Source organism: Labrus bergylta, chromosome 23 (genome assembly GCF_963930695.1).
Source record: "Labrus bergylta chromosome 23, fLabBer1.1, whole genome shotgun sequence".
NCBI lineage: Eukaryota > Metazoa > Chordata > Actinopteri > Labriformes > Labridae > Labrus > Labrus bergylta.
In genome coordinates, this window is record NC_089217.1 from 18,507,407 (window position 1) to 18,525,145 (window position 17,739).

Consider the following 17,739-nt stretch of genomic DNA (forward strand, 5'->3'; position numbering starts at 1 on the left):
ATTTTTGTAGGTTATATGGTTTGTCATGCCCATAGATAGCCGTGTTGTTGTTGTTGTTGTTTTTGGCGTGCGTGTGTGTTGGTCAATGATTTCCTCTATGTCGGGGAAACAAACCCAGTTTCAGAGAAGACGAGAAGCATCAGCCCACGTACCACCGGTGGTACGCGTACCATAGTTTGAGAACCACTGCTTTAGATAATGATGATAATGACGTCTTCTACATTATATTACCACAGAAAAAGAAGAGTAACCGTCACCGTGTTATATCAGGATTTCCAGGAACTTCTTGACTCAGGTACTGCAGGTACCTGAACGCAGCACACACCTGTCTCTCATTAGGAGTACGTCACCTCCACCTCCAGCCTAGCATCGACCCTAAAAGAAACACAACGTGCGCTCCTTTGACGGAATTTCAAAGAAAATGTAAGAAAATACGATTTCCCGGTTGTTTCTAAAGCTCTCTTTTCATTTGCTCTCAGTGAATTAATCAAATGTTGTTATTTCAGGAACTCCTCAATGTTTTCTTTCATCTTAATACTGCTGCATCGTTTGATTACGTTTGGTGAGTAGCTCAAAGAATCGGACATATTAGCCTTCAGTTTACATCATTATTTGTAGATACTTAAAAAAACGGTGTTTCTTCAGGACGAAGCGACGACGTTTCCTTCTCTATATGCTGGATGGCCAAAGACAATGTTCTGGAGAGGTAAGCACGAGAAAGTCACGTGTTTGACGTTTTGGTCTTGAATTGCTTTATTTTCTGTGAAGATAACCTGGCGCCAAACTCCACACATTTAAGTCTTCTAGGCTAATTAGCAAGTCTGAACACATGGTAAAACATAACGGGCTTATGTCTTATGACTCAATATATATTACTGATGAAGTCGGCGTATTTTAGAAAAATGTAATTTGAGTCTTCATACGTTTTAACTCTTAATGCTTTTAAACGTACATTAGCATCAAAATTAAGCCCTATATGTTCCCTCAGGGATGTTTCCCCAAGTTAGGCCCTATGTTCCCACTGGGCCTTTTTATGGCCTCCAAGCTACGAATGACAGTATCAAATCTATGACTATATATATGTGGAAAGCTTAACATTACACCCAGTGGTGTAGTGGTGCCTTAAGACGTGGGTATACTTTTTTTTTTTTTTTTTAATGTGGCCCGTCCAGAGAGGATAATCTGCCCATGTAGCTCTCCTTTTGAATATTTAGTTAGTACGTATGAGCCAATTAGAGACGGAGTAGGGAGAGTCATCCCTTTACCATCCTAGAGAAAACAATTGCAGCGTACCACAGATATTGGTGTGAATCAGAGGAGATTTAGATGTGGGTATACTGTATGGAGACTGAACAATCACAAACAAGTGTATACCCTACACTACACCCCCTGATTTTTTCAGTGTTTATCCCTATACCCCAGCAGATGATGTTGGGATATTTTTATTGATTTATGTAACAGGGACACATACAATAAGCAGTGCTTTATATGTCAAATACACTAAGATGTCATCAATACAGGTTTCTAGCTGTGGCAGCATATGCATTGGCTATTCTTCTCGGGGTCCAACACACGTACAGTCATACACACGTATACGCAGTACAATATAAAAAAAACAAAGACAAGCAGGCAGGGGACAGAACCCTGACCTGTAAGAGGGCATGCTTCAAAAAGAGCTTTGTCCCCTCAGCGATTGAAACCCTAAACAAGCTTCCACGCTGACTGGGCCCCTTGCTATGTGTTTCTACCTGCTGTTATATCTTTTTTCTTTTATTTGTACATTTAATTTAATTCAAACAAACAATAAAGTTAAGAAAAACAAACAAACATAAAATCTCAAATTTTGAATGAAAAGGAGCAGAAAGAAGACTAATCTTATAAAATCTGCCCCTCTTTCACAAAGCATTAATTAAAACAAAACAGAACAATTAAAATAGATTGGCTACAGGCAAACACAGCCACTGTCAGCCCCATCGTAGGTCCTCCTTAACAATTCATTTTACACCGTACAAAGCATATCACAATACATTTTTGTCCCAGCATCACAAAACAGAACATTACATCTCATTGACATATTTCCTCATATTTATTCAACAAACTGGCTTTAATTTTTCTTTTAAAGATCATGTTTGATTTTGATTCTTTAGTTTCTCTGTTGAGATTGTTCCATAAACCGATTCCTTTCAAAGTAAAACAACATTCCCTCCATTTGGTTCTGAATCTCATTTTATTAAAGATCTGTGTTCCTTTTAAATCATAACGGCTTTCCCTTTTTTCAAATCTGTTTTGGATGTTTTTTGGCAATGTTTTCTGATTAGCTTTAAACATAATTTGCAGAATACTGTAATCAACTAATTCATGAAATTTCAACAACTTTAACTGAATGAATAGCGGTTTGATGGATCTCTATACCGACTTCTACTTATGATTCTTACGGCTTTTTTTTGCTAAATGAAAATTGAATGGGTGGATGTTTTGCAAGCACTTCCCCATACTTCAACTTTATATGTTTTCCTCATGTGTACCAACCGTGCAAAACTGTGAGAACAAATTTCCCCCTGGGGGACAATAAAGTATTGTATTGTATTGTATTTCCATGTATACTCTGTGTTCATCTGTGCAGCCATAAAATTTCTCTAAATGAGATCTAGAACTCATCTTCAAGCCATGAATGAATAAAACTATTATCTGTATAGATTGCCCACATGTTATTAGAGCCATCCATCCTTCAATTAAATTAAATCATTGTGACTGGTGCATGTGATGATATACAGAACAGCATTAACACACAGATCTGTGGATGAGATCTGGATGTTTGGGACAACACTTGGTTTTAACAGAGGCTTCATTGTTTTCCTCTTCTTTAGGCAGAATGGAAACATATGGCTGAACGAAACATCAGTCAAATCCATCGGCAGGGCGGGTAAATTAACCTCCCTGACCCTGTCTCCAGCTGTGGAAACCAAGCTAACACTTAAGTATGGAGACTCCGTTCAGGCGTGGACTTTCAGAATCGCCCCTGGTAAGCGTCTTTATCCTCTTGATAATTTCAACCCATCAGGCAGCAGCAGTAGTTATTAAATGTTAGATGAAATGTGTTTAACTCACTTTAAGGTACATGGTTCACTAAAGTCAAAGGCATGCAGCAACCACAGAACAAACCAACAAGTTTCACTAAGGTGACTATGATAGCTAAATACAGATTGGATGTTTACAGACGCTGGTACGTCTCGCTAACAACGCTTGGTTCCTTCTTCTAGAGCACCCTGGATATGATGAGTCCAGACGAGGTGTTTGCGTGTGAACTTGGTACAATATTCTTCCACCAGGATGAACACTTCTTCCTCACTATTGGTAAGAGTGTTTTATGTTTAGTCTCAGCCTTCTTTTTTTTTTTCGTTGAGATGGTAGTATGTACATTTTAGAACGTTTTAGATCTTTTCTCAGCTGATGTCAAACTTTTCTGTGGATTTATTTGGACCTAACGTCTTTGGGGACTCCCTTACCGCCCTGATTCTAGCTGACCATTAAACCAAAATAGTCCAAATAAATCTAAATGTGAGCACATAATGCAAGTAAAATGTTTGAATGTAGAGTTCAGTCATGCTTTCATTGAGTATTCCGGTCTTCTTGAACATCTTGTATGACTGAAACGATGACTTTTTCTCCTCCTAGGTCACACAAGACGTCTCCCTGTCAGGCTGGAGTCCAGGACCACCTCCTCTCTGATGGTGTCCTGGGTGGAGAGCAGTGGAGCTGTCAGCAGTACTGTGACCCTGCACCACACTGAACTGGATTCCTATCAGACCCTCAGCACGGACACATCCACCGACAGCAGCTACCACTTCACAGCTCTCCACTCGTGCAGTCCGTATGTGGCCTGTGTGGACGTAGCAGGCTCTCAGACCTCCACCTGCCTCTCTACTTTTACAGGTAAGCAGTCAAGGTTTGATTACCAGACATCCTTAAGTTCCTCCAGTTCACAAAGATGACAGAAAGAATTGATCCTCATTTATCTCAAGTGGTAACATCTCATGTAAGTACCTTCTTTTATGTCTTAGTTTGAAGATTCCTTTCCTGCATGTCATTCCCCACTCTGTCTCCTTGTTTCCTACTCTATATCCACTTATCAAATAAAGGCAAAAAGCCCTGAAATAAATATTATGTTCTGAACAACACAAACTGGAGGTTTAATCCTGACAAAATTAAGCTCAGGATTCCCTGAACTAATCCAACTTTACAATCCTTCTCTTCTGTGGAACAGACCAGTTTCATGATTTGATCCCAGACTCTGTGTTTAAAGAGCATTATCTTTGAATGGCTCATTGTTTTGGGGTTTGTGGTTTGTGAAGACCAAGGCAAAGCTAAAAGAAGATTTCATACGATACAAATATTCATGAAATGCTTTATATGCGATTTTTATTTTTTGAACACCAGAATGAAACCAAAACAACTCGCGGTGCATTGTTGTGTTAGCATGCTAGTGCTAGCGATCTTTATTATGCTGGTATCTTCACACTGCATGTAAATTTACCTGAAATGAGCGTGATCTAGAAACACAGTTAAACAGTGAGTACAGTATGTTATTCTTCTTTTCTCTAGTCCCTCAATTAAACAACTTTTATACATGAGGGGAGGAGTCAGCCAGCCGTCCGGGCGATGTAAACAAACTGAAGATAGAACTCTGAAAACATCCCAGACAGTGGGACTCGGGTGTTACACCCATTGTAGACAGTCATGACTCACAGAGTTATTTTCAGAGGAAATACTTCATTTATATTACATTTAAGTGTGAAAAATCACATAGAAAGACTTGAAGTGGCCTGACACACAACATCATGTTAGTTTGCATTTGACTGTTCATCTTCTGATACTTTTACATGTGGGGAATTAACGTTTGTCATTCTTGTTCTTTTTAAGCTGTCCTTAAGTGAACAAAGAGATCTTTTATTTCAGGTTTAAATTCTGTCTCTCCCACCAGACCCAGACTTTCCCAGAAACTTCAAGGTTTCAGCGTGGAACAGCCGCAGCATATCTTTGTCCTGGGACTTTCCCGAGAACCACAAGTTCTCCCTCTTCTTAGTCACCGCCTATTTCCTCAACAGTGCCAACCACATCGTAAAGAAGTTGCCCCTGTGGCACAAAGAGGACAACTTTGAGTTCACCCTGTCTGACCTGGAGCCCTGCAGCAAGGTGACGTTTGGCCTACAGGCGGTTTGTCAGGCAGGGATGAAGACCCGCTACAGCAAGATGGTCCGAAATGATGGCAACTCTGGTAAGCCATTCAAACCTCAAATACAACCAGGAAGTGATGTGAATGGCATGGTTACTCACGATAGGATGGGTTACGTTATGTGGCCAATAACGATGATATCCAAATACAGCAATTATTGAAATATTGGAAGACAGTCCTATAATGATGTATCATGTGATCTGATTGACTGAAGGATACAAAATGTAACTAACAAGGAGCAAGATTATTGTATTTATTCACTGCAGTTTGGTGTCAGTCACCTGTCATCACCATTGACTGTAAATATTAATGGATGAAGCCTGAGTGACTTCAGCCATCTGTTCCTGCAGGGGGCTCTGGAGGCTTATGTTGGAAATTCTGTCTCAGTCTAACTTTCAGTCAACCTAACGACAGGCTGAGGCAGGTTTTAAGCCTCTTGATGAACAGTTACATTTCACCCACCTGTCAATCATGTCAGCTACTGTACGCACCTAACTATAATAACACATATCATTAATTTATGCTGTAAAAACTGGCTTTTTGGGCTGTGGTGTGTATGTGACTTCTGGGGTTCTGCAGGATTTTGCACTCCCGCATTTGCTTAATTTTTCAAGAGAGCCGCTTGGTTATCCCGATGCATCCTTTAACTTCTTTTTACTGGCGTCAGACATTATTTTAATATTAGGCGCCAGCAGTTCGATGGTTTTTAGCCTTTTTAGTAAACTCTCCAACAAACAGTTGTTTTACAGTTCACTATAAACAATGTAGTTTCCAGTTTAATCCTCCCCTATGCTCCTCAGGTCACTCCAATATCCAGGTCTTGCGTCAGACAGCGTTCGACTCCGACAACTACACCCTGAGCTGGGAAGTGAGGAACAGCTCGTCCATCTCCATGTTCAGAGTTCACCACCAGGGGGCACTGCAGGGCACCACGCTCCTCACAGACTACACTGTGGGGGGGCTGCAACCATGCCAACATTACCAAGCCAAGGTGGAGGCACTATGTGGGGACAGCGTCATCATGAGCACCAAGACGATTGAAACTCACACAGGTGATGTGAAACAGCCAATGATCAAATTCAAATTCCCCATTTTATTACTTTGACTCTCAGGAGAAATATCCAGAATGCATCCTTGTTGTTGACTTGCATCCTGTAAAGAGATCATTTGTTAGCAGGTGGGCTCTCAAGGTGCATGTCTTTTTTCTTACTAAGGTTTGTGCATTGATAAATCTAAGGCGCTGTCCATGGTACTGAAGTAGCAAATGTGTTGTTTTACCTCCAGTTGAAATGAAAAGCTCAGCTGCTGATCAGGAGAAAGATCCAATGTGACGAGATAGTTGACCCTGCAGATAAATATTATCATGCCAAGCCCCTTGGCGCCTAAGAGGAACTCGCTGTTCTCTCTGTGTGTGTGTGTGGTGTTCACCACTAGAGGACTTGACAATAAGAGGTAGTGTTGACTGAAATGACTCCTGCATGACTTTGATTCAATAAAGGAAGAGGACAGATCATCAGGTCAGCCAGTTGAATTGGAGGTAGTGTGTGTGGGGGGTTAAAATCTACAAGTCTTTAATTACATTTTTAAAAATTGCTTTGAAATCTTCCCGACAAGGACGACATCTTTTTCCGACAAGGTTCAGCTTCATACCAATGTACTCTGCTGTGATTGGCCATCACTTGCTGCCTTGAATTTTCCTTCAGGGCTTCCTGCCAGGAAACCTTTCCACCAAGGAGTACAAGAGACCATTGTTTGTGTCCGCCTTGAACGACTGTTCTCATCCAAACTTGTATATGTCATGATTTGATCATTGGTTTTAAAATTGGACACAAACAGCTGTCCTCTGGTTAGAAGGTTAAAAATCCTTAACAAGAATTCCATCCTATTTTAGGGTTTGCAGCAGCAGGAGGCCGCCTGAAGAAAAAGCAAAGCGCCAGGCATCTTTTTTTCTGAGCGCTCCGCCTTCTCTGTGCGGCCGCTCATTTTTACATTTTTACATTTTTACTTTTGAAAGCCTGAAACTGCAGCCAGGATATAAAAAGAAGCAGGAGGAGATATCACACATGTTCATGACAAAATCAGCAGAGAGATATGCAATTAGGTTTAGTGAACAGGGGTCACTACCACCAAGACAAACTTTATTTGACTGATGCACATAAATACAAGTCCATCTTTGTTTATGCAGATGTATGACCTGCTGTGTCTGTGTGCATACCCAGGACCTCACAGCGTGTCCGACCTCAGGTATCGCGCCAACGACTCCACCATCCATTGGACGTCCAGCACCAGGAGCCAGCAAGCGGTGGCCTTCTTATACGAGCTCTCTCTGGAGAACGGCCCCATCATCAAGAGCAGCAGAGTGAGCAACACAGTGCTCCAACTCACAGGGCTGGAGGAGGGGAAGAACTACGTCCTGGATGTGTGGGAGGAATGTGACGGACTGTGGGAGTCTGAACACTCGGAGTTGTGTTTCGTGGGAACAAATTCTTACACGGAGCTCCTGTTGATGGCCGATGAGTCTGCTCTGCATCTAGGTCAGTCTGAGGAACCTTTAGTCTAGACCAGGGGTGGGCAACTGGCGGCCCGGGGGCCACATGCGGCCCCCATTAACCCTCAACGTGGCCCTTGGGTCAATTTTTACATATCAATTAAATGGAAACATGAAGAAAAACATGACAAAATCTGCCATGAAATCATGAAAACCAGAAATATGTCTATGATAATAATTGATCACTGGTATATGTTGAGTTAAATTGGAGACATAATTGACTGTAATCGTTTTTGTATCTTACAATTTGGCCCCTCTGGCAGTGAGAATTAAATGAATGTGGCCCTTGCTGTGACCAAAGTTGCCCATCCCTGCTCTAGACTATCCACTGAGCAGCCTGTATTTCTTCAGATGGTTATTGTGAGTGAAACAAATGTTTCATGAAGTGGGAATTTAATAAAAGAGAGACAAACTGTCGAGAACAAGAAACGGGAACATTTTCTCCAGGAGAGGCCTAAATCTGATTATGACTTGATTTGTTTGATGATTTAAAGTCCTTATAGGCATACCAGAACATAGTGTCTATATTTGTGTCTTCAACAGATCTGGAGTTAGACATGTCTACGATGGGTCTCACCATGGTCCTGCCCTGGTCTTTGCATGAGGATCTGCAGGACGACGTGTCAGAACCAAGAGTTAAAATGGGGGAGATTGTCAAAGACAAGGTAAAAGAAAACTCCTTTACAAACATCGTTGATTACACTGTCAGACGTTGGTTTTATACAGTGCTGAGCAGAATACATCACTTGTGATTCTGCATATTTTCTGAGATCAGAGGATTTTTTGTATTATTTGTTCTCTCTGCTTAAATTCATCCTTTTCTAAATATCTAAACACTACAACTGTTCGAAGACGGAGATATGCACCAGTGAATACAGTGTATTTTCCAGTACATGCATTTATTTTGGAACCATCTAGTTCATGTATATATTAAAGGTCACATATTCTCCTCCTCTTCAACCAGTGTAAATAAGTCTCAGAGCTCCTCACAACATGTGTGTGAAGTTTCTTGTTCTAAATCCACTCTGATCCTGTATTTGATCATGTCTATAAACCCCTCTATTTCAGCCCTGCTCAGAACAGACTGTTTCTGTGTCTGTACCTTTAAATATGTAAATGAGCTGTGTCTGACCTCGCCCCCTCTCTGGAAGGGCTTGGGTGTACTTGGGCTTTCTCAATGCCCTATTGTTTAAGGAGAGAAGGCACACTCAGAGGGCAGAACAAACACCTAGCTGTGGGAGTGTTACCCACCTGGAGGAGGGGTTACTGCCCTTTGTGATGTCATGAAGGGTACATTTCCAAACGGCCTGTTTGAGCACACATTTTCTGAGAAGTGGAGCAGGCAGAAGACGGAGAGGATGGACTTTTCTTATAATTGGGGGGTGTGTAGACAGACTAGGGACATATACGAGTGTGTTTTGGATAATATGTGACCTTTTAAATGTTCCTAGGTGACTAATTTCAAAGTTGATTAAACGCACATTTGAATTCCGACAAACAACATTGAGCACTATTTATTTATTATTTCACATGGAAAATCACAACATTAGTGTTTGGAGTCCTTACTACGTAATGCAGTAACATTTGAACAGCTGTCAGTGCATTGTCTTTGTTCTGAAGCATCGCATGTTTTTGTGTCTTTCAGCTGCAGAATCTTTTGAAGGACTTCCATCTGCCGGTTCGCATTGAGCTCGCCACCTTTGAACCTGCAGATGAGCCAAACGAAACAGAGGTTCTGTTTATGTCTTTTGATGCATCCAAAGCTGATGAAGACGTGCCTCTGTCTGTAGACGATCAGCTGGATTTCATTCACTCTCTGAATTCAACAAACTTCACTGTAGCAGACGGCGCCATTTACTGGGATGGTAGGTGACGGTGAAAACAAGTCTAAAATCTGTCACAGAATTCATACAGATATCCTGTGTTTCCTGGGATGTATCTCATTATTTTGGTTCTGTTTCAGGTCCAGATCTGTGTGCCTCCTCTAAGCATGCTTTATGTCCCCCTAAATCTCTGTGCATCAATACTCTGGGCTCCTACGTGTGTGTGTGCCGACACGGCTACTACGACGTGAGCGCTTTGATCAAACATCGTGCAGTTTCAAGTCCACACTGCAATGGTAAAAAATATAACATATCTAGTACAATTGTACTACTTACTTTTAAAGGAGGAGTGTATGCAATGCATTTGCAGGTTGTTTCATTACAAAGTCACTCCATCAACTATCAACCCATACTACAGCATTAAACAGCATCAAAAACTACAAATCCCACTGTTGCATCCAACAAAGTGCTCTGTGGATGGAAAGAGTCTACAGTATACACCAACAAATACGGCATTACAGTGCCCCTTAGCAACTTGTTCTTGTGCTTAAATGTGGCCTTAATTGCATCTAGTGACCAAATTGCAGACTGCAACCTCATCCCTCCCCCTTTAATCGCTCATAGACTCTTTCTGTCTCTGCCTGTAACTCAGAATCAGATTTATTGTCCAGGTATGCTTAGACACACAAGGAATTTAACTTTGTTGAACTGTGCTCTCTTATGTACAGGTACAACATTAAATATCAACAATAAACATAAGAAAAGTCTAATATTTACATGACTAAATATGAAACCTTGCAGTGGTGAGTAGTGCAAAAGATGCTGAAGTAACATGATAAGTAAAATGCAGTTATGTGACAGATGGGTTAATTAAGATGTATAACTCTGTGAATTGATCCCATAGTCTGTCACACTTGGCCTGAAACAGTCGCATGTAAAGAAGTTAATCCAAACACAAGCAGTTGAGACCTCAGAAATGTGATACTGTGTGCAAAAAGTAAAATGTGTAAGCTTTAGAAGTTGTCAATAAGCTAATCAAAGGTTCTCCTTGTTTTTTTTTTTTTAATTTTATAAAGATTCTTATTTTGTTGTGTTTGTGGCCCAAATATATATGATGACTGTAATTTGAGCAAAGAGCCTTAGTGAAGGACTTTATCATCATAGTGGACAAAAAAAAAAAAAAACATTTTAAAGTGAAGACTGAGGGAGGATGCAATGGGGAAAAAAAAAGATCATGTGTGTCCCTGAAATATTCATATTGTTTTTTTCAGGGGTATTTCTTGTTTTATTTTCAAAGTGAAAGTCAATAAAAAAAAGACGGTGAAGAATGATGGGTATAGAAAGTTCCATGAAGTAATGCAGATCAGAGAATGGTCTACACAGGATCCATTCACTACTACAGTATAACACTTCATTTTGTAGTTTCCATGTAATGTTTAGAAAGAGCAGCATCTAGTGGACTTCAGGAGAACTGCATGTTAAACTGTGACATTGACATTCCACCTTAAGAGTTGCCATCAGTATCAAAGAGTGATTCACGCTTTGCTCTTAATTTGTTTTGAGACAGAGAAAGGTCTTTTCAGCCAGTGTCTGGATAAACTGGTGAGTGGAGGAATAGCCAAACCTTACCTGATGTCTCACCTGGGCGGGGCGGTGGACGTGAAGCTGAACAATGGTCGCTGCACCGTGGAGGAGAGCGAGATGTTCTACTACTTCAGCACCTCACGGAATTCCTCTGAATGTGGAACGGAGAGGCAGGTGAGCCACCGAGGTGATGAAATATAGTTTGTTGCTAAGTGATTGACAGATTTGTGCAGAGCTTTCCAAAAGTCCGGATGCAACAGATACAATTTTCTGACACAGTACGGTGTCGGTTTACTAAACTTAGAGGATTAAAAAAAAAATCATTATTGTTGGCTCAAATTCTCAGCAGACATCAATATTATTGTTTTTTTTTTATAATTAATTCCCTTGTTTGTATTTCTTTTACTACTCTTACCTTTATTGCTGTTCTCTTTTTATTTGCTTTTAGCTCTTTTAGTTTCTTACATCTTTTTAAATCTTTATTCCTCTTGGTCTCAGCTCGTGTTGTTGGGTTCTTGTGTTCCTGGGTTCTTATGATGGTTCTTATGATGGTTCTTGTGATGGTTCTTATGATGGTTCTTATGATGGTTCTTATGATGGTCGGGTTATATATGTCTGGTTGTGTATCGTGCACTTTGGGTTCTTTTCTGTTGAATTGTATTTAATTATTTTTAGTATTTTGCATTTGTTATATTCTTGCTGTTATTTATGTTCTTCTGTGTTTGGTTTAGTTTGCTTTGTTCTTGTTTTTGCTGTTTGTCAAAGCACTTTGTGAAAAGGTGCTATATAAATAAAGTTATTATTATCATGAATTAGCATTTGCTGCGATCACATTCTGTATAAGATGTGTGACTGTTGAGTACATGTGTGTTTAGGTGAACAAAACCCACATCGAGTACCAGAACACTGTGGCTGTGTCCTTGAATAAAGAGCACACCATCAGCCGGAGGGATCTCAAGGTCGTCTGGAAGTGTGTCTACCCCCGGCATTATGTCCGTAACGCACATGTCGGAGTGGACAAGAAGTGGTGAGATGCAAATAATTTTTCTCCTCTTTGCTCGAATTAAAAATCAAAGCCTGAACAGGAAATGAAGAACATCAACATGTGATTTCTGTCTTTGTAGGCTCTCCTCTTTCTCCCTGGTGGAGTTCAACTCTTCTCTGGAGCTGGGCCTGAACATGAGCCTGTTCACTGACCTGACGTTCACCGACAGATACAGGGACACCATCAGCCTGGATCCTGAGGACACGCTGTTCCTTCAGGTGGCCCTGCAGACGCACAACTCGTTCGCTTCAGACGTGCTGCTGCAGGTGGACTCGTGCTGGGCCACTGAGAGCCCTAACCCACAGGACGACGTGCAGGGTCTACTTCTTCACGATGGGTAAGGGGAAAAATGTTTCACAGTAAAAATGAGTGAGCGATATTTTTGTCCAAAGTCTAGACACTTTGACACTTTTTAATGCCGTGTTTTTAAAATGATGCAGGCGGTGTAGATGTTAGTTTTGCTTGTATCAAAAGAATCAACACTTTTTAAAAGAACTGGTCTTAAATCATATTTGAGATTTTAGAGTCAGACACTTGGACCCAGGACTATTAACCTGGATTTATTTATTTAACCTTAAAACTGTGCAATCTGTCTACAAACCAGTCAAAATGTTGTTCATATTGAGCGTTATCAGAACACTGTAGAACAGGGGTTCTCAACCTTTTTTTGCCTGTGTGTACCCTGTTTCAGAATTTCTATCAGCAAAGTACCCCCTTGTCCTGCCAGGAACATTTTTCAGGAAATAATTTGGGAAAAGAACATGAATAAATCGATGCATGTGGTCTTCATACATTCATAATGCAAGCTATATTATAAATGAATATCCTCAAGTTGGAAATAGTGCCTGAATAGAAAATATATGCTGTTAATTAATTTGTCTTCCTAGAAATCATATTTGTTTGTTGTGGTGCAACTTTTTTTTAACGACAATTGTTGCGTGCCCCCCTTTGAGAAACACTGCTGTGGAATATCTGTTTAACACAGCTCATTGTGTATATTCATAATTGTAAATATTGTTTCAACTTAAGTCACTGTGCTTCGTACGTAGATTATCTTATTTTACTTTTATTATCTCTATTTTATTATACATTATTTCTATATTTCCTACTGCTGTTTTGTGTTTAAGAGTAACAATAACAACCGAATTTCTGATTCTGATCTGTAACTGAAACCGCCACGAGCTAAAAGGCTTGCTAAACGCTCCACACAGCTGCCCAACTATTAATGACAAGAAAAGTCCCAAACACAGGAAAAAAAAGAGCAAATATAAAAAGAAGAGCAGAGCCAGAAATCCACAGCCTTCCAGAGGGTAAAGAGAGATGAGTAAGAGGGATTATTTTGTACGGGTCCCATGTATTATTATTCAGAGAAATGCTTTTAATTGTGACTTTTATTAGCATTAAAAAAAAAAAATTCAAAAGAAAGCCAGCAGTGGACCAGTTTGACTCGGTTTAGCGGTCAAGGCCCCTCTTATGTGTGAGAGGTTCAAGTAGAGAGGAAGGAAGAGTGGACGCCGCTGATGTATTTCAGCCTAATGGCCTTCGTCAGGACGTAGATGTTGATCTGCTGTTGGCTGTTTTTTTTTTTTTTTTTTTTTTTCTGCAATTTGTCCCCATCACAGCGCATTCCCTTTCAATTGTTTTGTCAGGTGACGTTTTTATGCATGAGAACTATATGCAGGTTGGTAACAAAAGAGGTATCCAGTATTGTGTCCTTTTGAAACCTGTAACGTGGGAATGCAACGTTCCAGTAAAACATTTCAACTGGATACTGAACATTCTCCTCTCTTCTACCCAGCTGTCCCGTTGACCACACACTGCACTGGCTCTCTGTAAACGGCGCGGCCCAGGAGAGCAGGTTTTCTGTTCAGGTGTTCACCATGCCCCAGCGGCTGCCGATCTACATTCACTGCCTGGCCAACATATGTGGACATGATGAGGACTGTGAAAAGGTAAAACTGAAGGGTGGTTAGAACATGTAAATCATCAAACTATTGGCTCAGTGTCCTGCTGAAAAATGTAAAGGTTCAACTTAAACGCACTGTAGGTAAATCCTCCACCAGGGGGCTCCCAATCAAAACATTAACAAAAGATAATGTTGAGGCTGGCGGGGAATCATGGGAGTGATTCTTTGATACAGCCAGAAAAACAAGGTTAAGAATTGCACCAAGAAAAGGACTTAAAAGAGCATCAATATTCCTTTCTTTTAAAAATAATTATTGCATCTAACACATATTCTCTGCTGCCCCCTTATGGCAGTTCCTTGTCACTGCGGTAGTGTACATTTCTACCGACCTTTCTAAGCCTCTTGATGTTTTCATTTCATTTCAAAGCTTTATTTAAATCATTGAGGTCTCCCTCATTTACAATGATGTAGAGATACAAAAAGGTCACAAAATAATGTTGCCCAAAAAGTTTCCAGTCAGCCATGTTTTGCTGTCCTGAGCGACGGTAACAACCCAGCTTCCAAATTCTTCAGTTTCAAGGATGTAACTGAAATGATTGGAGGTCCTTTTGTAAACTTTAGACTGTGCTGAAGAGAGGAACACCATGTGAAGCAGAAATAACTAAAAACCTGAAAGTCCCGGTTTCAAAGCTGATTATGTTTTGAAAGCCTGCTGGGTTCCTGTCATTGAGATTTTACTCAGCGCTTCTGCAGAGTTAAAAAAAAAAAAACAGCAGAACTATAAGATAAACACATCTTTCTCAGCCACGGTCCTAAACAATTGTGCCTTATGTGTAAATGCCCTGAAACTGACAGTGAGTAAAGTTTTGAAACGAATGATCATAACAAACTGATTTTGGTCGTAGAAGTGCACCGGGGAGCAGCGCAGGAAGAGGTCAGCGAGTCGGGTTGACAGAACGGGTAGGCGGGCTGCTGTTGTGTCTGCTGGACCTCTGATGATCAACAAGAAGCTGAAAACAGGAACGACACCATCATCCTGTGAGTTTCTACATCAAGGAGAAACCTTCAGTTTTATAATCTGGATAAACAGGGACTGCTTCCCACTTTCCCTTCATCTTAAGTGACACATTTCTTACTTTATATTTTGACTTGTGTATACAACAATGTGCATGCTTCAGGTTGTATGATTTTTAGTCATTTCAGCTCAAGGTCTTTTTTACTGATTTCTGCCTTTTTTCCAGGTAAGATAATTTTTTCACAAGATTAAATGTATTGAATTTCTGCTGGAAAAAAAATCCTACAATTCTATTTAATCTGAATGTTGATATTCTTATCGGAGTCGACTGACTTTTCAATTCGAGGTGTATTGTGTTCAGTTCATTCAGAGTTACATCCAATGACTGGTGTCCATCTCTTTGCAGGGGCGGAGCACATGATGGTCATCTTCGTTGTGGCTGGATCGATAGGCTTTCTGGGAGTGACTGTACTCTCAGTGAGCGCGACCAAAGCCATCATGGCGTACTATGAAAGACTACGACTACAATAAAGTGTTCATAGAGCGTCTGTTGATGTGTCATGTGAATCATTAAGACATCTCACTGCAATGTTAGAGCACCATATTTCAGAACAAGACAGTGGAACACACTCTGAAGCTCTTCATTAATAATTGTTGTGTCAGACTTGGATTATAGGTCGAGCTTTACAAAACATGAAATGATTTTCAGGATGAATTGGACCACAAAGAATGGATCCTTCATTGATCCTGGATTAATAAATGCTAAACGGACATGAGCTTGTATAGTGCTTTTCTAGCCTTCGGACTACTCAAAGCGCTTTTATCGCAGGTCACACCTACACATTCACACCCTGATGGTAGAGGCTGCTGAGTAAAGAGTCCATGAGAGGTAACTAATCCCATTCATGCACCTTCATATGTCACTGATGAAGCAGAGGGAGCAACTTCCGGTTAAGAGTCTCGCCCAAGGACAATGTTGCTGCAGGAGCTGGACCTTTCAGTTGAGAGGACCGACTCTACCAACAGAGCCTGTGTCAACACTGCAGAAAAACAAAATAGTTCATCAGATAAAAGGTCAAAGTCAAAGGTATCTTTATTGTCCCCACAAGGACATTTGTTTGCAGCTGGAGACATATAAATACATAAACAACACTAATAAATCATCCAAACATCAAGTGCATAAGTACATACAAAATATGCACTCTTTCATTAAAAAAACATATCCCAGCTTTAATAGTTGAGCATAGTTACTGTAGAGACCTCGTCAGTGAACTGTGAGGGCGAAAAACAAAATAATTGTTTATTAATTGTAATCAAGGTCAAATGTTTAATTAGTCATGATATTGATTTGAGGTCATATCACCCAGCCCTACTCCAGACTTTTTTACTAAAGCTTAATTAGTATTCAGAGTTGTTCCTGACATCATGAGGAGCAGTTTGATGTTTCTTACGTCTCTGTGGGACAAAGGGAAAGGTGAGTCCCCATACACATGTTTTTGAACTGGTTTGGGATAAGTGTGTGTCTGTGGATCTTAATCTTGTGGAACAGGAAAGCAGTTGCCGATGGATGTAAAGCAGAGGTGTACAGTACAATGCATTTCTGGCACTTGACCATCACCCAGGGACCTTACATCCCCCCCTTCTTGTCCGCCATGACACTCACCCTGTGCTCTGAAACCTCCCTTTAAGTTTAACAATTGTTGCTCATTTCCCTCTGTCCTTGTTTGCACAGTCCTCATTAATATCCTAAACACAAATACAGGATGTAGACATTGACTGTTGGCCTCCAGCATATCCTTTCCCAACCTGGTGATCTTTACCTGTCTTCCTGCTCAGCTTGTTATTGTAATCCCTAAATTTGTGTCTCGGGATTTAACAAATGTCAAATAAGACTGTTTTTGGGGGGGGGGGGGTTTACACGGAGGTAAGGGCAATAGTTCACATTTATTGATATTCAAACTGAGACCTGTTGCTGCAGAAAATGTTTGAATGAATTCAATGGCAGCTGCAACAGTGTAGTGTCATCAGCTACCTGACCAGCTTATGGTCATTTGTTTGAGAAGAGAAATGCCTCGACTATTACTTTCAAGAATGAATTTGTTGAAGGCCTTTAAAGAAGTCCAAAAAGACCTGGCAGAGCTGAAGCGCGTGCAAGGGGAGTGCAGAAGGAAGGTGGAGCAGAGGCTGCATAACAAACAACATCAGGGAGGTCTAAAGGCATGAAGACCCGTCACAGTGTGCGAGAAGAAGGGCAACGACACAGAAGAGGGAGACACAGAGTAAACCAGCACAACCTGTTGTTTTCTAACTGGTTTGACAGTCGAGCCACTGCAGCTAGTATCTTCCCCCAGGCATCCCACCCAAGTCCTCGCTCCTCCTCCCTCATTACGAAGGATCAGGTTATATTGCAGGTATTAGCTCCCAATTGTTCAGTCAACATAGGACTCTAAACCAGCAGCTCATATTCTGTATGGAGAACATGGGATGGGTCACTGACAATCTTATCGACTTGCTTAGAGTAGCCTGTTCAAAATACGCCTGTAGAGATTTGTACAGTGTATATCAATCAGATCACTCTAGTTTTT

The 17,739-nt window shown here is 40.7% G+C and overlaps 1 protein-coding gene across 1 annotated transcript; it reads left to right on the plus strand.

The window, feature by feature from the left end:
• Positions 1 to 256: 256 nt before the first annotated feature.
• Positions 257 to 15,702, plus strand: LOC109995715 (uncharacterized). Its single transcript, XM_020649533.3, has 19 exons — positions 257 to 423; positions 507 to 562; positions 646 to 706; positions 2,868 to 3,022; positions 3,115 to 3,179; positions 3,261 to 3,354; positions 3,676 to 3,933; positions 4,982 to 5,275; positions 6,034 to 6,285; positions 7,453 to 7,767; positions 8,325 to 8,446; positions 9,427 to 9,646; positions 9,745 to 9,900; positions 11,172 to 11,362; positions 12,064 to 12,215; positions 12,313 to 12,570; positions 14,032 to 14,185; positions 15,045 to 15,177; positions 15,561 to 15,702. Coding segments are annotated over exons 1-19 (3,063 nt in total). The 5' UTR covers positions 257 to 421; the 3' UTR covers positions 15,686 to 15,702.
• Positions 15,703 to 17,739: the final 2,037 nt, after the last annotated feature.